Here is a 24,420-nt window from a genome sequence, read left to right on the forward strand (position 1 = left end):
ACAAGAAAAATGAACAGTTTGCTGCCTGATCACAACATATTTAAAAGATCATTAAACACTGTGCACAGCTCCCACTCTTTCTTTTTTTGCCACATTTAAGTTGTGCAATTTTATAGCCTGTAGTACTGGTGCTACACAGACAAAGATGCCATATCCCTAACTCCTTGCTCTGATTTGAAGGAAATCTTAAAATGCATTCTTAACTGAAACAGAAAACACCCTGTTCAGTACTATACATTTGTGTTTGCCTTTTGGCAGTTCTCTGAGGGTCTGTATTGACAAATGCATGCTGACACAAAAAAGCTGTTACACAGATAATATTATAAAATGAATTTATTTGAAATTGATTGCTACTGAAAATGGACAAGCTACAGGAACACTGGCATTTTTCCTACTCTTTGATCTACACCTGAATAACAAATAGATGAAAGAGATCAACTATTAGTCTTCATCAGTGAGAGTCAATCCAAGGTCTGGCTTGGTTCAGGCAGCTGCAACACCCCTGTAACTCAAATAATGGTTCAATGACTTGGATTAATGACAAATGAACTTTGAACCATACAGGCCACATTGGATCTATAAACAACCAACAGAATATAAAAATGTAATAATGAAACCACTGTTTTCACCTCTGATGTCAGCTTCAACTCCCTCTTTCTCTACAAATATAGAATCCTTTGCACCCACCAGGCCTGTTGTGGCATGAAAGCTGGGCAATTCTGACACACAGCATGTACAAGGCTCTTAATGGTTTAGCTCCCATGTATCCCAAGTCTTGTAAAATGTAACAATCCTTCACGCTCTCTGAGATCACAAAACTCAGGACTTCTGGTACTGTAGTTCCCAGAATATCTAAGTCTACTAAGGCTGGTAGAACGTTTTCATATTTAGCTTCCAAACTTTGGAATAGTCTTCCTGATAGTGTTCGGGGCTCAGACACACTTTCCCAGTTTAAATGTAGATTAAAAACTAATTTCTTTCTGCAAATATTATGAACAGCAGATATGTTAATCCCTCTCCACTGCTTCTCTCTTTCTACCCATCCCGAGGCATCCAGAAATTGTACCAGCTCTGATCGTCTTCTGTGCGATGAAGATTTTGGACCACTGAGATGAGGCCGACCCAGCGGATCCTGAGGCATCTAGAGATCTACCAGCTACACTTAGACTCTGCTATACTAAAAAGATGTGAACTCCATGTGATCTTTTGCATCTATACAACATCTGTTTGACTGTATTTGTATAATCACACCCTCCAGTGTCACCATATGAGGATGGGTTCCCCCCTTTGAGTCTGGTTCCTCTCAAGGTTTCTTCCTTCATCATCTAAGGGAATTTTTCCTTGCCACTGCTGCCTGAGTCTTCTCAGACTTGCTCATTGGGGATAAATACATACACATTGTGATCTAAATCTATCTAATATTAATCTTGAATTTTGTATTCTATTAATCTTTATATTATTCTTTATAATAACCTTTTGTTCTATGTTTATGTTCTGTAAAGCTGCTTTGAGACAATGTCAATTGTAAAAAGCACTATACAAATAAACTTGAATTGAATTGAATGTCTTCCCCTATTTAGCAAAATAATACTGCATGTCAATGAATACACAAGGAAGTACACGTCAGGCCTTTGTTGTTTAGGAGATAAAAATGGATCACCATCCATCATATGCTGATCCAATGTGGGGCATTGGGAAATGCACAATTGGTGAAGATGAGGAGGGCAAGAAGTTTTTCAATTATTGGCAATGTGCTTAAAAGATGCCAATATGCTCTTGAAGGAAAAGGATTGGTTTTATCAGAAAAGGATTAGTTATGTCTGCTGTGTTTCATACAGACATCAGCTTTGTGCATTGTGACAAACTATTATGTTAAAAAAAAACGCTTTGATCTATTATTACTGATCAAGAGTTTAGTGTTCTAGGTTTAAAAGAAATTTTAACCCAAAATAGTATGTAGCATTAAATGAATCTTATCTGCCTGGTTATATACATACAATGTCTAACAGGCAGGGAAGGAGTCACAGTTATTCTTGATGATAAACCAGGCACCGTGCAAAAATCCAGAGGTGGCAAAAGTACACACATCCATTACTCAAGTAGAGTGTACAGATACTCATTTTTAAAAGACTCCAGTAAAATTAGAAGTAGTGACTACACTCTTTTAATCAAGTTAAAGAAGTATGGGCTCTGACATGTACTTAAGTAAAAAGTCGCCATTACTACTACCTGTTTAGTGTCATGCTGGTAACTGGACGTCATGTTATATATATATATATATATATATATATATATATATATATATATATATATAAAACATGACGTCAAGTTACCAGCATGACACTGTGTGTGTGTGTGTGTGTGTGTGTGTGTGTGTGTGTGTGTGTATGTATATATAATTTTGGAGTGTGCTGATGGATATTTGTGTTCATCAACCACGAGATTGTTACGAATGGAAGGCACTGATGTAGGTGAGGTAGGGTGGCGTCAGCGTTCACATTCAACCCAAAGGTGTTCAGTAGGGATGAGATCAGAAAACAACCACATATAGCAGGAAAGGTCAGGTGACCCAATACTTTTGGAAATATAATGTATACCAAGTGTATCACCAAGGCCATATCCCAAACTGTAGGAAGATTCCAGCTCTGTCCTTGAAAACAACTCAAAATTATTGTGATGTTTTACAAATGACAAAATTAATGTTAATTAAATTAAGCACTTCGTGTTTTTTGGGTTGACACCAGGGGCGGTTCTAGGATTTCATCTTTAGGGGGGCTTAGTCCTCAGTGAGAATTTAAAACAAGAAGAGTTCTATATTATATATTATATGACAACTCTGGTAATAAGAATAGTGAAATTTCACTGCTTTTGGTTGCCATCTTTGCGTCTTTCCGCCGATTAACGTTATACAGTATATAAACGCCTCCAGCTCTGACTGCGCATGCACGCTGCGCGTACCAGTGCTTTTCTGTTCAAATGAAGCAGACAGCTGATGACGCACTTTTGAAAGACTACAACACACGTGTGTAAAAGCAAAGTAAAAAAAAAGTAAATAAATTAATAAATAATTTTTCCCCCATCGACAACATGTCCTGCATTTTAACGTAATGTTTATTGTTTATTTATGAAAGTAAAAATTATACTTATAGTTTTAGGGTGGCTGAGATTACAGACAGGGGGGCTGAAGCCACCCTAAAAAAGGTCTAGAACCGCCCCTGGTTGACACAATTTGCAACGCATTCGCCAGGAATCCTTTTTGATTATCGATTATTTCAAACATCTCCCTCATATATGGCCATGGGTGTTAAGGAATGTCCTCGTTGTTAGTTATTTTAACATTGGTGAATCGCTCTGAATTAACATTAGCTATTCCTTGTGCTGCTCATTGTTAGCTCCGCTATCCTTAGTACACAAGTCACATGGTAAAAAAGCCGCACAATGATATGATAATAGGCTGGAAACAGCGCTCAATGAGAAGAAATAATACTAAAAGTAACGAGTCCGTTTTGAAAATGTAAGAAGTAAAAAGTACAGATATTTGTGTAAAAATGTAATGAGTAAAAGTAAAAAGTTGTCCGAAAAATAAATAGTGGAGTAAAGTATTGATACCAGAAAAATTTACTTAAGTACAGTAACGAAAAATAATACTAGACATTTATTTAATACTGTATCAAAATTAAATACGAGTAAAAGGACTGCAGAAAACCACATACCATCTACAGGTAGCAGCAATAAATTTAATGAATGAATGAATCATTTCTATAGAAAAAATGAAAATATCAAACAGAAAATTCAGACTATTCATTTAAAACCAAAAAATGTGATCTTGCAGAATATTACTATTTCTGATCAGCTCTTAGAATTTTCACTTCCCTATTTAATTTGACCATGTTCTCCTTCAAAATTATCAATTTGTGACTACGTACCTTACTTACATAATTCTTTAAACAGATAATACCAGTTACGTCTGAGCCCCTCGTAAAATAAGAAATTCTTCCCATAGTACTATTTATATAAACACAAACATACATACATATACACATACTGTAATGTGCGGGCCGAAAAGTAAAAGTGAAAAGAATCAAAATAATTGTTCCAAGCCTGTTTTCTCTTTTCTAAATCTTCAGAATGTGTTACAGTAAGATTATATTCTATTTCCAAATATATGGTCAATTTCTATTTTGGTACCATTTTCAGATCAGACCTGTGAAACAGAAAGATTTTTTCCTCTGACAAAAATGCCCTCATGTTCCTTTCAGAAACTACAAATGGAACTGTCCTCAGACTCTTTGAACTCACAGACCATGCCTGGGCACTAAAAAAAATATGATTGATGCATAAGGGTAGAATGTCAAACTTTAAACCTCCCTAAATTTGGCAACTCATCCAATCAACATGCACGGCTATATCTCTCTGTACTCTCTGTGCTCCTTTTAGTGACAGATTGGATGAAACAGGTCAAGATGCCAAAAGCAAGTTAATTTCTCGGGCTTAGTTGGCTTTTAACATCCTCAAAACAGCTGTGAAGTCTAGACACAGTATAACTGTGCATGGGTGTCTCTTCCATATCCGACTCCTGGGAAATTAGAGACTGCTGAGTATTTCTTTTCATGGAAACGTGACTTTGGGCTTTGTGTTTAGTACACTGCTGTTTACTCTGCTGACTCACTACTGTGCAGCAATGAAAGCTCATTCCACATCAAATTCTCTGATGATATATGACCATAGTGAAGAATCTCAGGTTGTCTATCAACACATTTACATTACATTTACGGCATTTAGCAGACACCCTTATCCAGAGTGAATTACAACTGAGCAACTGAGGGTTAAGGGCCTTGCTCAGGGGCCCAGCAGTGGCAGCTTGGTGGACCTGGGGCTCAAACCCATGACCTTCCAATCAGTAGCCCAACACCTTAACCACCGAGCTACTACATGCTTTGCAGAAATTTAAGAAGTGCGGGGCTTTCTTTCTGATGGCGTTTCTAAGTTTAAAAATAAGATAATATTAAATTAAGATATTATTACATACATGTGGCAAAATTCATGCCCACGTTCTAACTTTAACTTGTGAGAAATTGGAATAGCACACAACCCAGAGACTAGCATGTTAATTAATGCAATAGCTGGAGAATTTACCTTATACCCTGCCCTAAACAATGTTTGACTGGCGGAAATATTTTGGGGTTGGACTTAACTGAAAAGATTAAAACTCTGACACCAATGCACAAGTTGATTAAACGAGAGTCAAGCAGTGTCAAGTCAAGACACCAGTTCATCTGCATCAATACTGGTTCATGCAAAGGCTCTGACACCAGCCTTTGCAGAACTACAAACCACCATGTGACTCATCAGGTGCATCCACTATCCATATCTTAGTCTGCCAAGGCATCACAGAAAATCAGCACAACCAGGGAACTCATTTCAGAAATGGTGCAGCAAGGGATTCCTATTCAAAGAAAATGCAAATCCATCCATCCATCCATCCATCCATGTACAAAATAAAATACAAAGCTTGAAACCCTTCTAAAGATCTAAAAGAAGTTTAAATTGAGAAGTTGTTCAGGTCATGGTCTGAGAAACACTTTTATTCATTAAAAAAACACACTAAGTTCAACTTGTTGTTGGATGAGAATAATTGATTAGCTCTGGAAGAATTAAATTTTATAAATCTACTGCTCTGAGCTGTTGGCACTTAAATCTATATAATTATTCTTCTACATATATTGGTAAAAAAAAAAAAAACAGCTCAGTCTGAATTGCTAATTTCCAACACTGGAAGGGAATGTGGGCAATTCAATCTATAATGCTAATTACATATGGCACTAGAATTTACTTGTTCTGTATAAAGAAAAAGAAAGCATGATAAGGATATTGACATTTTTTCCACAAACTTATCCTGTTTGTCATCTGTCTTGGGAAAGTTCTGGATGTCATTTTCCAACCTCTGGATCTGACGTTCCATTGAGTCCAATGTAGCTTTGAGGATCTGAGCTGACACTGAAAAAGAGAAGAATATGAGCTAGTATTCAGGGGGATATTCTGTGATACATAATTAACTAATGATAAATGCACATCGCTGCATCAATTATCAACAATACCAACATACGTATTGGGTATTAGGATAAGTACTTCAGTTTAGCTTATGCTTTCTAAACATCTCAGAATATGCTGCTTTACTACAAATAAATGAAGTACTTACTGTATCTTAATATCCAATATGTAAAATGGGACTTTAGTACATTTGTCTGCATAGCATTCAATTGTCATCTGGCTAAGTAACTAATGCTCTAGTGCAAAAATGGACCTGTAAGTAAACCCTTTAGTCATCTGCTTTCTTTTTTTTATCTATATCTATTAAAAAAACATGTACAAAATCTAACATTCAATGAGTCTAAATAAGTCTAACCCTTAACCTCGAGCGAAAGTGGAGAAAAACTAAATTAGAGGTTTTTAGAATTCCGTAAGATAGTATGTCCAGCTATAGACAGATGCTAGGGCCAAGCTTATTATAAGCAAACTTATAGAAAATAACCAAAACAAAAAAACAGATATCTGAACACTCTATTCCATCGCAGTTCAGTAGTGAGGACTTAATGAGATTCTTCGCTGATAAAATCAAAAGTATAAGGAACAAAATAGTTGATGTTCAACCCATGAGAGCATCTCGTGAACCAGTCTCACCTAAAACTCTAAACTCACAACTACAGTGCTTTACAACTACAGGACAGGAAGAGTTAGACAAGCTTATTACTATAGCTAGATCAACAACTTGTTTACTAGATCCCATTGTAACTAAATTACTAAAAGAAGTGTTACATAAAGCTGGTAAGCATCTTCTTAAGCATCATCATCAGCATCATCTTGCTGTCTTTAGGTTATGTCCCTAAATCCTTCAGGTTTGCAGTTATTAGGCCCCACATTAAGAAACCTAATTTAAACCTAAAGAACTACTGTATCAAATTACAGACCTATTTCACACCTTTCATTTATTAACTGAGCGTGTTAAAGAGATAAAAGATTGGATGACCTGTAATTTTCTGTTGTTAAACATTGATAAGACAGAACTTTTAATCTATTTTTATCTATTTAGTCAGGCATACACATAATACTTCCAATAATCTTGTGCTCTAATACATTTGACCAAATGCACATTATCATCTAGTGCTTGCTAATATTGTGAACAGCAGCTACATTAATGCCTCTCCACTGCTTCTCTCTTTCTAAACATCCCGAGGCATCCAGAACCAGAGCATACCAGCTCTAATTGTCTTTTCCATGCCATGAAGATTTTGGCCGACTCTGTGAGGATCCTGAGGCATCTAGAGATTTACCAGCTCCAGCTGGACTCTGCTATACTAAAGAGGAGATGCCAACACTATGTGGTCTTTGAGGACAACAATATCCTCATCAATACAAGATTTGTTGGACTGTATATTTATAATTACACTCTCCAGTGTCACCCATATGGGGATGGGTTCCCCTTTGAGTCTGGTTCCACTTCATTTAACATTCAAGGGATTTTTTTCCTTGCCACTGCTGCCTGAATCACCTCTGACTTGCTCATTGGGGATAAATACAAACACATTTAAATATATCTAATATTAATCTTAAATTTTGTATTACATTAATCTTTATATTATTCTTTAGAATAACCTTTTGTTCTATGTTTATGTTCTGTAAAGCTGCTTTGAGACAATGTCAATTGTAAAAAGCGCTATACTAATAAATACTTCTTTACTTCATTACAACATGAGATGGCATCGACAGTATATAATAGAATATATGCAAAAGTAAATAACAAAATACTCAGTCTAAGAAATACTGTATTCTCGCATAAATTTTTTGTCATTTTTGCAATCACAAACACAGTTGCACACACATTCACACACTACAGAAAATTTAGAGATGCCAATTGGCTATAAAAGCATTGGACCTGCTATTGCATTGCATTGCATTGGATATGGTAGTTTGAGATACAAAGTAACTATTTTTAAATTGTTTAATCAGTAAAACTCAATAATAATAATAATAATAATAATAATAATAATAATAATAATAATAATAATAATAATAATAATAATAACAGTGATATACCACAAATATTTAAATATTTAACTTAATTGATGCACAAGAAATTTGGTTCCAGCTGTTTGTGACTCTCAAAAGTCATGATGTGATGACTGACAGTTCTGATAATGCAGTACTTGTAGATATGAATTTTAATACATAATATAATTATGGTGAGTTGTTAATCAGAGTAATTGCCTGGGGAAAGAAAGTGTTCCTGTGTCTGGCAATTTTGGAAAACAAAGTTCTGTAGCACCTGCCAGAAGAGAGGAGCTGAAAGAGGTTGTGTCCAGGGTGTGAAGGGTCAGTAGTGATTTTTCCTGTGCGGTTTCTGGTTCTTGTTTGGTACAAGCCCTGAAAAGTGGGCATGGGCAGGGAAGCACCAATTATTTTTTCTGCTGTTTTTACTGTGTGTTGCAGTCTGTTCCTGTCATTTTTTTGCTGCTCCAAACCAGATGGTGATGGATTAGGCAGCTCCTGTGTCAGACCATACTTCCTTAATTGACGTAGAAAGTACATTCTCTGCTGGTCCTTTTTGATGATGGAGTTTATGTTTCCCAAGACCTGAAATGGGTGTGAGCAGAAACCCAGGTCTCCACAGATGACCCAGGGCTGTTGGATATTGTGAGGGGGAGTACTGTTGAGGGGTCTTTCCTAAAATCCACTATCATCTCCACAGTTTTGTGGGTGTTTTGCTCTAGGCTGTTTTGACTGCACCATAACACCAGCCGCTTCACCTCATGCTGGTATGCATCGCCATCTTGGGTGAGACTGATGAGCGTAGTATCAAATTTCAAATTTCAGGAGTTTAACAGTTGGGTCACTTGAAGTGCAGTCATTAGTATAGAGGCAGAATAGCCTCTATACTAATGATACTAATATACTACAGATGAAAGGGGGTATAGTGAGACTTAGGAGTTTGGAGTGAAGAATTTCCGGAATCATTGGATAAAAACTGAACTGAAGTCGACAAAGAGAATCCGGGCATATGTCCTGGGCAGTACAGGTGTTGCAGAATATAGTGCAGGCCAATGTTGACTGCATCATGCACTGATCTGTTTGCTCGGTAGGCAAACTGTAGGGGATCCAGCATCCATTCTGTTACAGTCTTTAGGTGGGCTAATACCAGCTGTTCAAAGGTCTTCATGACAACAGATGTCAGAGTGACAGGCCTGTAGTCATTCAGTCCAGTGATGGAGGGTTTCATGGGGACCAGGATGATTGTGGAGAGTTTAAAACAGGAGGGGATCTCACACAGCTCCAGTGATCTGTTGAAGATATGGGTGAAGATAGGAGCCAGTTGGCCCCCTGAAGGATTCATTTTTGCAGGAGTACAAAGTCTCTGTATGTGTGTATGTGGAGTACATGTGCTACTTGCGGGGGGTGATGGGTTCCTGAGGAAAACATTTACATTACAGTACTTCACTTTAAACATTATCATGTATATGATATAGATGTAAATTATATATAACATACTCATCCGTATTCCATCCCATTTATTGCAAATTGTACAGATCTGTTTTTATTTTTATATTTATCCTTATTGTATCTTTTAGACCTAGATTCATAGATCAATGTTTATATTTCTCTTTATTTATCTTTTTCATTGCACCTACATTTTGACACTTTTTATTTGTATTTACTTCTCACTATACGGAACAGTTGTAAAACACATTTTACTACATGTCATCCACTACATGCATGTTTATGTCTGTGACAAATAAATTTTGAGTTTGAAGTTTATTTAATTTGAATTTGAAAATAAGTGATTTTGGTTTAGGGATCTAGATGAAGATCAACAGACCACTACCTGACGAGACATCTTTTTCCGCTTCCCTGTTATAACATTTACATTTACATTTACAGCATTTGGCAGACGCCCTTATCCAGAGCGACGTACATAAGTGCTTAAATCTCTAACATTGAATACATTAATGCTGGTTCACTAGGTTACATACTTAAGATGAGTTTAAAACATTTGTTCAAAGTTACAATGAAAGTTGTTTTTTTTTAAATGCAAAAGATAAGGAAAGAAGTGCTAGTTGAAGTGTTTCCTGAATAAGTAGGTCTTCAACCGCCGCTTGAAAATAGCCAGTGACTCAGCTGTCCGGACCCTAGGGGAAGTTCATTCCACCACCTTGGTGCCAGAACAGAGAAGAGTCTTGTAGTATACTTGCCTCTTACCCTGAGAGATGGTGGAACCAGTCGAGCAGTGCTGGTAGATCGGAGGTTGCGGGGTGCAGTGCGAGGAATAATGAGGGCTTTGAGGTAAGAGGGAGCTGGTCCATTCTTGGCTTTGTAGGCCAGCATCAGTGTTTTGAATCGGATGCGTGCAGCTACCGGAAGACAGTGGAGGGATTGCAGCAACGGGGTGGTATGCGAGAACTTTGGCAGGTTGAAAACAAGCCGGGCAGCTGCATTTTGGATCATTTGCAGAGGACGGATTGCGTTCATAGGTAGACCTGCCAGCAGTGCATTGCAGTAATCCAGTCTAGAAATGACAAGAGACTGAACAATTACCTGAGCAGTCTGTGTGGACAAAAATGGCCGAATTCTTCTAATGTTGTAGAGAAGAAACCGACATGAGCGAGTCACATTAGAAACATGAGAGGAAAAAGACAGTTGATTGTCCATGGTTACCCCTAGGTTGTGAGCTGTGGCTGAAGGGGAGATCAGATCTTTGTGCAAGGATTTAGCAAGATTGTGACCTGGGGATGAATCACCTGGGATGAACAACAGTTCAGTTTTGCTAGGATTGAGCTTTAACTGATGAGCAGTCATTCATGATGAAATTTCGGCCAGACATGCGCAGATCCGGTCAGAAGCTGTGGCATCCGAGGGTGGGAAAGAGAAGATAAGTTGTGTATCATCAGCATAGCAGTGGTAAGAGAACCCATGTGATGAAATAACTTCACCAAGAGAGTGAGTATACAGGGAGAAAAGAAGAGGACCAAGTACTGAGCCCTGTGGGACGCCAGTGGAGAGTCTGCGTGGAGCAGATGTCACTCCCCTCCATGTTACCTGATACGAGCGTCCTTCCAGGTAGGAAGCAAACCATTCCCAAGCTGATCCGCAAATCCCAAGACTTTTGAGGGTGGATAAGAGAGTCTTGTGGTTGACCGTATCAAACGCTGCTGAAAGGTCAAGGAGGATAAGGACGGATGACAGTTTGGCTGATCTAGCAGCATGTAGTTTCTCAGAGACATCCAAAAGGGCTGTCTCTGTAGAGTGAGCTGCTTTAAAGCCAGACTGGTTGGGATCTTGGAGGTTGTTCTGTGAGAGATAGACAGACAGTTGATTATAGACAATGCGTTCAAGAATTTTTGAAAGAAATGAGAGAAGTGATACCGGTCTGTAGTTACTGATGTCTGATGGATCCAGAGCAGGTTTCTTTAGGATGGGAATAACCCTTGCTCTCTTGAAAGAAGTTGGTACCTGACCAGATGCTATGGATCTATTGATGATAGTGGAAATGAAGGGCAAAAGGTCTTGCGAGATGGTCTGGAGCATAGTGGTAGGGAGCGGATCTAATGGGCAGGTGGTAGGATTGCAGGACTGGAGGAGTTGTAAAATCTCTTCTGCTGCCACAGTTGAGAAATGGGACAACAAAGGTGTAGGGGAATGCATACTCTGAGATGTAAGTGCAGTCGGGGCTGAAGTGAAGGTCCGGGAGATTTCCTCAATCTTCTCCTGGTAGAAAGAAGCAAAGTCTTCTGCAGTCAGGGAGGACGAAGAAGGTGGAGCCGGGGGGTTGAGCAGAGAAGAGATGATGTTGTGGAATTTCCGAGGGTCATGTGAGGAAGCTTCAAGCTTTTCTTTGTAGAAGGAAGTCTTGGCAGAAGTCACATCTGAGGAGAACTTGACAAGAAGTGTTCGGTAAAAATCAAGATCTGCATCAAGTTGTGATTTCTTCCACTTTCTCTCTGATGATCTTAGCTCTCTTTGATTGTTGCGCAGCACATCTGAAAGCCAAGGAGCAGAACAAGAAGTTTTCTTGGGTTTAGTGAACATAGGGCAGAGGAAGTCCATAGTTGCGGAAAGAGATGAGAGGAAGGTATCTGTGGCTGAGTCCAAGGGTAGTGAGGAAAAAGATTCAGTATCAGGAAGGGAAGAAAGAGTGCCAGAAGCTACAGATGAAGGGGAGACAGAGTGAAGGTTGCGGTGGGTAAGAGCGAGGGGGTGAGAGGTAGTTCTAGGTAAGATAGGTAGAGTGATGCTGAAGGATACCAGGTGATGATCAGAGACGTGTAAAGGGGTAGCAGTCACGTCTGTAGCTGGAGAAGGACGGGTGAAAACCAATGCAAAAATCACAATGCAATTACTGTTATCCATGAAACCACCAAATCCAGCCTTATCTATCGTATTGCCAAACACAGAAGTGGAGATCCATAGGTATTGACTCTGCAGAATGTTGGTGACTTCTACACACTGTGCGCCTCAGCATGTGCTGATCCCGCGCTGTGATTTTACGTGGCCTATGACTTTGTGCCTGTTGTTCCCAATTGGTTCCACTTTGTTATAATACAACTAACAGTTGCCTGTGAAATATTTAGTAGTGAGGAAATTTCAGGAATGGACTTGCTGCTCAGGTGGTAACCTATTATGGTATCATGCTTAAATCCAGTGAACTCTTGACCTATGAACTAGTGACCTATTCTTTCACAAATGTTTGTAGAAGCAATCTTCATGCCTACATACACCTGTGGCCATGAAAGTGGTTGGAACACCTGAATTTAATGAGTTGGAGGGGTATCACAAAACTTTTGGCAATGTAGTGTATATGCTATGAACATATTTATTAAATATATTCAACAACCATAAAAGTAATTATAAAATTATAAGCAAAAACTGAGAATAGTGGAGGAATTTCAGTGTTTAGAGTTTAATCAGAATTGATTCAATTTGATTAAATTAAAAAAAATTATAAAAAAAAAATTAAAGCAGGTCATGCTAAGACAAGTAAATCTCAATAATATATATTTACATTCATGTCACATCCAACGCACATCTCACAAAACATGAATATCAGTGAGACCTTCTGGTGTCAAGCATGTGATTTGTGATGTGTCTGTGTCTCATTGAAACATGCATTCATGTGGGAAGGAAAGGCTTTCTATAATGTTAGCAACGATAGAAAAAAAATGTAGGAATAATAGATAGATAGAACAACGGAATGCTGTTTAGCATCTACTAGAAATGCAAATAACAGAAAAATGTGATTACAGGTAGTAAAGTACTACTGTCCAGTAGGTTTGTGGTTGTGTCTGTATGGATGGGCCTGTATCTCTTCCTGGATGGAAGGAGTTTGAACAGTTTGTGACTAGGGTAGAAGGAGTCCTTAATTATTTTGTTTGCTCTGTGCAGACATCTACTGGAATGAAGAAACTCACTGGAAGGAAGTTGTTTGCCAATGATGCATTGGCCAGATTTCATTGCCCTTTGCAGTGATTTCTTTTGATACACTGGAGTTACTGTACCACACAGTAATGGAGTTTGTAAAGATGCAGTGGTAAAAATTGTTCAGGATCTCTGGGAATAGCTAAAATATTTTGAGTCTTCTCAGGAAGTAAAGACGCTGTTGCACCTTCCTAACCAGAGTTAAAGTGTTCTGATGCCATGACAGATCCTTTAGAGATGTGGATGCTCAACTTCAGTGCCGTTGATGTTGATAGTGGAGAGTCAGGCTGATCCATCATTATAGCTGATATGACCAACCAAGATTGTATCATGTGCATACTTGATAAAGATGTTGGAGCTTTATAGAGATGTTTGATTCAGAGGAACACAGTCATGGTAAACAGGGAGTAGAGCAGTGGTCTCAGAACACAGCCTTGTGGGACAACGGTGTTCAAGTTGAGGGATGAGGGCATGTGATTACCAAATCTAAAAGATTGAGGTCTATTAGTTATGAAGTCCATAATCCATCTGTCCACATGGATTGACAGATACCTACAGTCTTAAATGCAGACCTTAAATCAATGAACAACATCCTAATGTATGTATGGTTATTATCCAGGTGAGTAAGAGCTAGATGAAAAGCAGAGAAATAGCATCCTCCGTTGTCCTGTTTGAATGGTAGGCAAACTGGCATGGGGCAGAAATTGTCCAGACACTCTGCAGATGAATGCTTGGGCACTGGTATGATGCTTGTAGACTTCAAATATGTTGGAACAGTGGCCTGGGCCAGTGACAAGTTAAAGATGTCAGTAAAGACTCATGCCAGCTGGCTAGCACAAGCCCTAAGCACACGTCCAAGTATCAGGGCCAGCTGACTTAAGTGTATCTACTCTTCACAGTGCAGAGCACACTTCTGTTGTGGAGAGTGATATAGGATGAATAACTTTGAAGGAGTCAACATTTGTGGTGTGATGTTTGACACCTTAATCCAGGGGTGTCAAACATACAGCGGATAAATCTGCAATATGAAAAAAAATCATTTTCGGCGGAACTACCAGCAGATGGTAGTACTGAGCTTCAGGGTCTGAGTGGCATTTTAGTCAATAACTCCTGAGCTAAACACTGTTACTACACAAATAACACCTCTTTTCTATCATAGTAATGTAGAAAGGCAGCTACAACCGTGTTTTGCTAGTAACAGCGTTTAGTTCAGGAGTTATTGACTCAGGAAACTCCAATCTGTGAATATGCGGCCAACTTCCCGCTCCTTCAGTTCTCTCCAGCGGTGGAAAGCTGATCCTATATTAACACAAGTCCTACTTCTTGCCTTATCGTAAGCCTTTCTTCGCTTTCTTTCTTTGTTTTTATCCTCCATGTCAATGTTAAAACCGCTTTCTGCTAATGTCACACATGCGCACTGCACACTCTCTCCGATCATATTGACAAGCCCCGCCCCTTTCTGCTCATTGGCTACACGTTAGTTGTAATATTTGTTTTGTTTGGTGGCCCAACGCAGTTTTCTGAATCATGTGTCATATATCGGAGACCCTCCCTTTAAATGAGATTCTAAAATTGGCTGCTACTCAGGACATAATGTCTGATATTGATGCACTTGTGCAGCTAAAAGATGGCAAGTTTCAGGGGCAAACTGATAAATTTGTTTACTTTAAAAAACATACATCCTTACTTACATCCATATATCACTGCCTTCCATGAGTCACACGGGATAGACAGTCCTTCTTCATTGTTATTTTATTTTATGTTTTAATTTCTAAATTAAGTATTATGCAATTCCCCTGTTATTCGGTAGATATAAATTCAGCCTATGTTGTTTTCCTCCTTCCTCAATCTACCAAAACAAGCATGTACACCTCACTAAATTATAAAAATCCTTTAGCATAAAAAAATATATCCTAGAGTAAACAAAATGTGGGACTGTTCTTTGCTCATTAATTTTGCTCTTTTAACTAGATCTCCCAATCTGCTCTAATTTAAAGATATTAGTTTTACCTCCTCAGATTGCATAATTGTTTGAAAAAATAACATGCTTAATACCTCATATATCCTTGTCTTAAGGGAAATACAATGAAAAAAATAACCTCTAAAATCTAACACTTGATTTTTGAGCCTCCCTCAAAAATTTATGTGAAAGCCTTAAAGAAAAATCAGAATTAAGCTTATGAACTTATTAATAAGATAAACTAAAGTAAGATCAAATTACTGCTTCAAATATAATGGTACTTTAAAATAGGGAGTGATCTTTCTTTAATATTAGCGCCAAGTTCTAACTATTTTGAATATAGGAGTCTGTTTATGAGTCTGTAAAGTTTTTATAATCTGATAAGAGTTGAAAGTTATTTTTTGTATGCAAATTGTAAGTACTAATTTATGTTGCTTTTTATAGTACTAATGACTAACTAAATAAAAATAATAAATAACCACAACCTATAACAAATAAAAACAAACACAACAACTACAAATTTTACATAGGGAGTTTTTCCTGGCGGACTTGGGGCACAAGGAAAAGAACACCCTGGACATGGTGCCAACTTATCACACAGCACAATCACACAAACACCCACAGACTACAGACCACTTAGAGATACCAATCAGCCTACAACAAATCTTTGTTTGGAGTAGAACCCTGGATAACTGGCAGGAATCTTTGATGCACAAGGAACACTACTGGTTGTTATTGGTGGTTGTGTTGTAACAACAACAACAATAATTCTAAAGTTCAACGTGTATTGTATCAAAAAATAATAATGTTATTTCAATAATCTTCAAAAAACTTTCAAAGTAAAAACTTACACTGGCGATAATCTTATGTATTAATACAAGTCATTATGTTAATACATGCCTAAAATACCTCTTTTCTTTTCAGAATTCAAACTTCAACTCTCCATCAACCTGTGTCTGATCTCACGAACAATATGCTTTCCAACATTTAGATAATGAATTTTTTTCATGAAGGAAATAAAGTTGTTACCTACCTCTGATTTAAATTCGAAAACAGTAAAAAACTCTCTTTAGCTGCCCTCATTATTTTAATATGCATTCAATCCAAATATCGCTCTCCAAGCTTTGAAAAATTTAAGTGGCAGCATTGGTAGCTGTTCATGTTAAGCAATTAAAAGACAATGGCAGCAAATATGCAAAAAGTGTATGTAGTGCAAACGTCTGATATCATTAATATAAGATATAGTAACTAAAGCTAAGTCTCTTAGATATTATTCTGAAATAAACTTTTATGGATTTAAATTACATATCCCCAAATGACTTAAAGGAAATGTATGGAGTTCTGAAAGCATTGGGTTTAATATCTTTAGTCAAGATTACCAGCAGCGTCTCTACTACTTACAAAGGCTGAGAAAAGCCCATCTCCCTCTCCCCATTCTGACTACGTTTTACAGAGGGACCATTGAGAGCATTCTGAGCAACTGCATCACTGTCTGGTTTGGGAACTGCACCATCTCGGATCAAACGACCCTGCAGCGGTTAGTGAGGACAGCTGAAAAAATCATTGGAGTCTCTCCTCCCTCTATCATGGACACTTACACCACACGCTGCATCCGCAAAGCCAACAGCATTGTGGATGACCTCACACACACTCTTCACCCTACTGCCGTCTGGAAAAAGGTACCGCATTCGGGCCTTCATGACCAGTCTGTGCAACAGTTTCTTTCCACAAGCCATCAGACTCCTAAATAACTGAACGGAAATGTACTAAGCACCACACACACACACACACACACACACACACACACACACAGTATGGACTGCACAGATCTACACCAATTACACACTCTTCCATTATACATCCATCAAACTGTTTACATGCTGTTTTGCACACTTTTTTTTGCTCTTTGCACATGCTGTCTCATTTCAGTTGATTGCTGTTTTGCACAATACCTCATGCAACTGCTGCTATAATACTGTGTTCATTCCAGTATTTCTGCACACACTATATTGATTAAACATACAGTATTTACACTGGTCTTCACTGTTTTTGTTTATTGTCTTTTGAGTTATGTCTTGTATTTTTTGTTTTCATTGTCTTTTGTCCTGCACTGTCTTTCTGTCTTTTTGTCTTGTCTTGCACTGTTTGCATCAGGTTGCACAGATGCACTTTATGTAGCCAAGACTACTTACTTAAGTCCTTAGCTCTGTCTTTATTTTATGTTGTACCATGGTTCTGGAGAAACGTTGTCGCATTTCACTATGTACTGCAACAACTATATATGGTTGAAATGACATCAGCTATATATGGTCTGAATAATAACATCTGCCAAATGCCATAAATGTAAATGTCCATGAACCAAAGGCCTCCACTAAATACTGTAAATATCAATCCAATTCAAACACATCATGGAAACACATAAAATAAATATATAAAGAGACTATTCATACGGTTAAAATAAAAGTAAATCATATGATAAGATTTCCACCTCTTCAGCATTCAGGCAGATGCCAGAAGTATCTACTCATAAAATACAAAGAACTAATCATAAATCTAGCACCTGGAGATAATAATGATTTGTTGTAGGCTTCTTGACAGTCTCTCTGAACCACCGTCAATTTGAACACTATTTGATTTTATAAAGACATCCTGTTCTTGGAAAGTCAATGTTTGATATTTTCTCCACAATCACTATTTTCACTGTGTTCTAAGATACATCAAATGCCTGTGAACAATTTTTGAAAAAAAAAAAAATATATATTATATATATATATATATATATATATATATATATATATATATATATATATATAATAATATATATATTATATATATATTATATTATATATTATATAATATTATAAATAATATATATATATATATATATATATATATATATATATATATATATATATATATATTATATATAAAAATGTATATATATATATACATTTTTCTTTTCTTTTTATTTTCTTTTCGAAAGCCACCCTTTCTAAACCAACCATGAGGGGAGAGCAGCAGTGGTGCAGCACCCTGGATTGCGCTGCTGACAAACGGAGGAGATCGCACAGCACCAAACTCAGCTCCGCCGAAACAGAGTGCCAACAAACCACCTGCACCCGCCCCCTCATCCCCCTCCCAATAATCTGTGTCCCATTCGAGAGTATTGTTATGGATCTCATTGGGCAGCTACCGGAGTCAGCCCAGGGTCACAAATACATCCTGGTCATCGTTGATCATGGCAGACGATACCCATTGGCCAGGGAGCTCCTCACACACTTTAGCCAGGTCAGAATCCCAAAGAACTTGCTCATGGACCAAGATACGCCTTTTATGTCCCATTTAATAGTAGAACTAATGTATTGTTTCTCTACGCTATTTGTTATTAATTGTTATTCGAATATACAAATTCCCTGTGAAAAAAAGAAAAAAGAATCATCTGGATGTTGCTGATCTCTAGCCATGCTCCAGGGAAAGCCACTTATTCATTAGGCTTAGACCAGGGGTCGTCGACCTTAAACACTCAAAGAGCCATTTGGACCCATTTCCCACGGGAAAAAAACACAGGGAGCCACAAGACCCATTTGACATCTAAAATGAAGATAACACTGCATATATCGTTTTTTACCTTTAGGTAAAGTATAGAAAAAACAATAGTGTGTTGCATTTATAAAATCAGTGAACTGCTACCGAGTAAACGAAATTTTATTTCTGCAGGCAAACAAAAATATTTGAAAAGTGTGAACTGACCTTAACAAAAAAGATGCTGGGTTGAAGGTTACTTTCAAATACAATGTCTAATTGAGTCCTCTTCGTATTCATGACATCAAAATTTTAACTTGCCGGCTACAGCAAACCAAAAATGCGTCTATTTCTGTGTGTCGGATTTCGCAAGTCGGCAGTTATGACGCATATTTTGAGCGACAAACAAATTAAACACGGTTTATTTTAATGTTACAAGAGCATCATAAGCTTAGAATTTAGGATTACATTTTTAAAAAAAAAAAATAACTAACTAACTAAAATAAAATAAATTTAAATTAAATATTTTTTTTCCAAATCTACAGGGAGCCGCAGCAGAGGGGTGAAAGAGCCACTTGCGGCTCCGGAGCTGCGGGTTGCTGACCCCTGGCTAGACCTTTTCATAGGTGGGTGATACATGAAAATACCCCAAGCAGATGTCACACAATCAATGTTGGAACAAAAAGTTTAAAGCCCATTTAAATGCCTTGGACCTTTAAATTCACTAACTCAGCTTTCTACAGGATTTTTTTATTTAGGGATTTTGTTATTTTGCTTTTTAAACTCTGAAAACACACAAAACGGAAAACTGTCTTTAAAAAACACGAAAAAAGGTGGGTTTTCCATACAAAACACGTTGTGTGGCATACAGGAATACCTTCAATCAGCTGTAAGGTATGCAACTACTGTAGGCATTTATTATATTATTGTCTGAGTTTATATTATCGATTTGAATACAGCACGGAGCTCTGTATAGATTGTCTGTATTGGTGAGGAGTCCAAAACTAACCTAAATAGTTATATTTCGATCAAATCTACACCTATAGTAACATATAAATCATTTAAATTAAGTTTTATAGTCCGGTAGCTGAGAAAATCAGATACAGTACAGTGTTGTGGCCCTACAAAAACCCCTCTCTCATATCTCTGATAAAGGGGAGAGTGGGGTAAGATGAGCCAGATTTTACTTATGTGGATCTCCAGGCAAGTGAAATTTAGACAGAAGTAAAACGAAGACATCTACTATTAATTTGGGATGTTGCCTATCAACTGAAAATATAAGAATGCACCTATGACATAGATCCTTGAAAATATGACCTCAGAAAAAAAGTGTTCATGTGACTCAACTTACCCCAGGCTAGGGGTAAGTTGATCCCAGTCAGTGGGTAAATTGAGCCATTTGGGGGTAAATTGACCATCCTATTTTATGCAAGTACAATACAAAAAAAACTTTTAAAAAAGTTATTTAACAATACACTTACCTTTCCAAACAATGTCATTTATTAAAGCTACCTCAAACAACACAAAACAAACCAGTTAAAGTTGAAGTCCAACCTTTCAAGGTTTAGGAAGCTTCTTCAGCACATCATTCAGTGGGATAGATCCTACATTGAGGTGGAGGTTGAAGCCATGGGTTGATCTTCTACAGAAGTAGACAGCACATCAGGGTTTGGTCTGTCTGACACCATGGATGATTCAAACTCTACATCAGATAAAATATCTCTGTTGTAAGGAGAAATCCCTGTGGACCTGAATCCAGAACAGATATTCCATGGTGTCATTGCTGACATGAAAGCCTCGTTCACACATACAGGGATGTGGTACAGTACGTGCTGGCTGTAATTGGTCTTGAATGGACCATAGACACTCTTGTCCAGAAGCTGCAGGCGATGAGATGTGTGGGGTGGAATTGTGAGGATAACAATCCCCTTTCTCTTTGCTTAAATCAAGTAGTAGCACTATTAGATGGTCAGAGGAGCACTTGGTATGGTGAACCAGATGTTCAAAGAACTCTGCAAAGGTTTCTTCATTGATCCAACCACTGGTTCAATTTACCCCACATCATCTGGCTCACTTTGCCCCATAGTCACCATTTTGGTAAAAATGGCCTAGCTTAGCAATTCAGGATAACTTTTAGCTTGATGATTCACATGGTTTTATATGTTGACAAATCCCCAACATGTACCATACACAACTTTAGACCTAGATAAATTTGCTTTGGCACAACAGCGAGTATACCTGAAATGCAGAAAATCAACTTTAACAAGCAAATAAGTGTTTTTGTGAAAAAAAAAAAACAACTTATATCTTGTCCCATGTGCTTCTCCTCTTCACAAAAAATTACAAATGATGGAGTCCTTCAGAATGTATGGTCACATTACACCAAATTTGCATAGTTGCCCAGAAAGAGGGGGTGGGTCAACTTACCCACTGGGTCATCTTACCCCTCTCTCCCCTACAATAGATAAAGTCTTGAAACCATTAATGGTGAGATGTTATAAAATAAATTTCTGGAGATTTTAGGCCTTCAGACAAATGAATTCATAGGAATATTCTCTCTAGAATTAGAAACTTTTGTCAGGCAGAATTTTATTTATTTATTTATTTATTTATTTATTTATTTATTTATTTATTTATTTATTTATTTATTTATTTATTTATTTATGCTATGTTCCAGCTTCTCTTGCTCTGACCTGGTAAAATATATATTTACAATCACACCTTTATTTTGGTACCAGAATTACAACACAGGCAAGAAAATAGGCTTAGGGTGAAAAAACATGTCCCTTGCATTAAACTTTATACAGGGCTCTCAAGTGTCATGCATTGAGTGTGACAGTCACTCATTTCGGTCTTTTGTCACACACTCCTGCCACACATTGTATTTCTCACACAGAAAAACTTACTATTTATCATATATTTAATATGCCGCAGCACCCAAAATGTATCTGTCCGCACCGTTCTCTATGGAACCAGGCAGGAATCAAGCGCCTCTCCCCTGGAGTTCTTAGTCAATCCTGCAACTTATCAGCCAATCAAAAAAAGAGGCTACACAATATCCAATCAGAAAATAGCACTATTGTATCTGGGTAAGATTTAATGCAACAACCAATGAAAAAAAAATCATATCATGGAATTGTTCACCATAATCCTCGTTCACCCACAGAGAAAGCCACTAGAGCTGCGAGCATCACTTTGAGCATAGAGTAAGTCATGATCTCCTGTTGTAGTGTTTACAACAAATTCACAACTTGTTTGACACAAACAATGACATTTTGACTGCTGTTAGAGAATGTTTCCCATATAATCAGCATCAGTTTTTCATGAGTGTCTGTAACTGTTAGCCAACAGCCAACAGTTAGCCAAAGGAGTCCAAAAAGGGAACAAACACTTACAATAAACAAATTAACAAATGGAAATTGAATGAATACTTAGTATTTGGTTAAATTGTGTTCAGTGATCCTTACCAAACACAACAACACCCCCATTGTTGTGTTTGGGTGGGGGGTTGGAGATGTCACTCTTGCCTGTCTTCAAAACTTGAGAGCTCTGATTATATGATGAAAATGCATCTATATATAAAGCTATGAACCAGGGCCTCACTTGTAAAAACCAATGCTTGCCATTATGTGAGTATAAAAAAAGTTTTACCTTTGCTGGCATTTTCCACATGTCCTAGCTCGTCAGGAAACTTCAGAATCTCTGGATATCTCTCCTCACACTTTTCAGCCAAAAAATGCATGAGTGTTGTATTTTGCTCTGATGACTTTGTGTCCCGTAGCTATGAAAAAGTCAGATGGAGCAGAGAAAACTTTATATTAATGCAAAATGTAATACACTATCAATATAATCAATATAATCAAATATTATTTTGATTTATTTATATAATATAAACCCACAAAGACATAATTACATACAAACTGATCAAAATACAATATGAACACTGCTAATAAGGAATGTTTCAATTAAAATGTTGTAAAAAGATCTGAAATTATAATATACTATTATGCTACACTGTTCAGTCAAAAAAGTTTAAGAAACATTTCCAATTACAGATTATGAAAAACCTCATTAGTAAAAACCAGTAAATGGCATAATTCAATGTTTAGGTGGTGGAAATGAACATATTTGCATACACTACATTACATTTTTTATATTTTAGGTAGAAACACCTCACAATGGCACAGTAGGTACACTCAGTTCTGAACTTAGCTGTGTGGAGCTTAGATTGGATAAATGGATTAATGGATGGGATAAGAAATGGAAGGATGGATGAAAAGATAGATTGGTTAGACTGGATTATTGAATTAGATATTGTGACGGAGGTGTTGACTCTGCCACACTCAAGGCACAAAAAAACACTCTTCAAACATGAATCATCATGGATCAGCAGAAACCGTGACATACAGTATCAGCACCACGGAGTAGGCGAGCTAAAGAAGCCTGGCTGAGCATTAGTAGTAGTTAGGGTTAAACAATGAATGGTGAACTAATTTTGGGTTCTTCTTCTGCCCCTCTGCTTCACCAGTCTCTCCAGACTGAAAGCAGACAGATTTTCTCCATCTGCCAGTCAAGCACCGCTCCTGGGTTGTTGCCACACTCTTCACCTCCACTCACCCCCCAAGCATGAATCATGGCACCACTACACCTTCTGCTGTTCTACACACTCTGCACTGCTGCCTTCACATGTGACCCTTAATAAAAGAGCTATAAATTTTCCATCTGCTTCCCTTGTTCTTGTATCTCACCTCGCAGCGCGAAGTCATGTAGGAATCAAAAACAAGCAAAATCAAAGTTAACAACAACAGCAAAAAGAAATATTTTTGGACCAAAATAAATGAATTAACTAATGAAATCTTTTTAAAATTAATTACGTAACATATGAAGATTCAGTGTCATCTAGTACTCAGGTCTTGATTCAGCACTTCTTTCTCCAGCATAATTAAGCAACCAAATCTGCAATATGACATTGTCCAAATCCACTATTGTGCACTTAAAGATTGTGGTACCTCACATATTGCACATTTCAACAAAAAAAAATTCACCTATATCAGAATATACCTTACATAGCTCCAAAATAAAATCTTATTTCTGCACAAAATAAATTAGTTTTTAAAATATGTGTCATTGTTCCATAATGCTAATGCAGACCAGACACTGGGCACCACCATGCACAGAGCTGCATTTTTGCCTGCACGAGGTGAGCCCATCTAGATGAATGGCGACTCTTTTGCTACTTCCTATAATTTTTTCAGCTTCACTAATCAGAAGTGAAAAGACAAATGGGTAGTGAGAAAAGTCAGAAGAGAGGGAAGAATTTGTTCAGTACTGCATGTGTGTGTTTGTTTTTGTGTATGATTTGTATTATGGGAATTAGGAAAGCAAGTTTCCATTACATTAAAACACCTTTTTAAGTTGTGCCATGCCTGCCTCCCACCAGCATCACTGTAATAATGGGTTCAGCTTATTTTCAG

General features: G+C 37.5%; 1 protein-coding gene across 6 annotated transcripts in view; it reads right to left on the bottom strand.

Annotated features, from left to right (window-relative positions):
- Positions 1 to 24,420, bottom strand: part of diaph2 (diaphanous-related formin 2) — a 185,830-nt gene that overhangs the window by 31,305 nt on the left and 130,105 nt on the right. For all 6 annotated transcript variants that reach the window (XM_027135703.2, XM_027135707.2, XM_027135706.2 and 3 more), the window contains 2 exons: positions 22,598 to 22,727; positions 5,873 to 5,997 (listed from right to left, as the gene is read on the bottom strand). In XM_027135703.2, coding sequence (XP_026991504.1) covers positions 5,873 to 5,997; positions 22,598 to 22,727 — 255 coding nt within the window. The remainder of the gene's footprint in view (positions 1 to 5,872; positions 5,998 to 22,597; positions 22,728 to 24,420) is intronic.

The sequence above is a fragment of the Tachysurus fulvidraco genome, chromosome 17 (genome assembly GCF_022655615.1).
Source record: "Tachysurus fulvidraco isolate hzauxx_2018 chromosome 17, HZAU_PFXX_2.0, whole genome shotgun sequence".
Classification (NCBI taxonomy): Eukaryota; Metazoa; Chordata; class Actinopteri; order Siluriformes; family Bagridae; genus Tachysurus; species Tachysurus fulvidraco.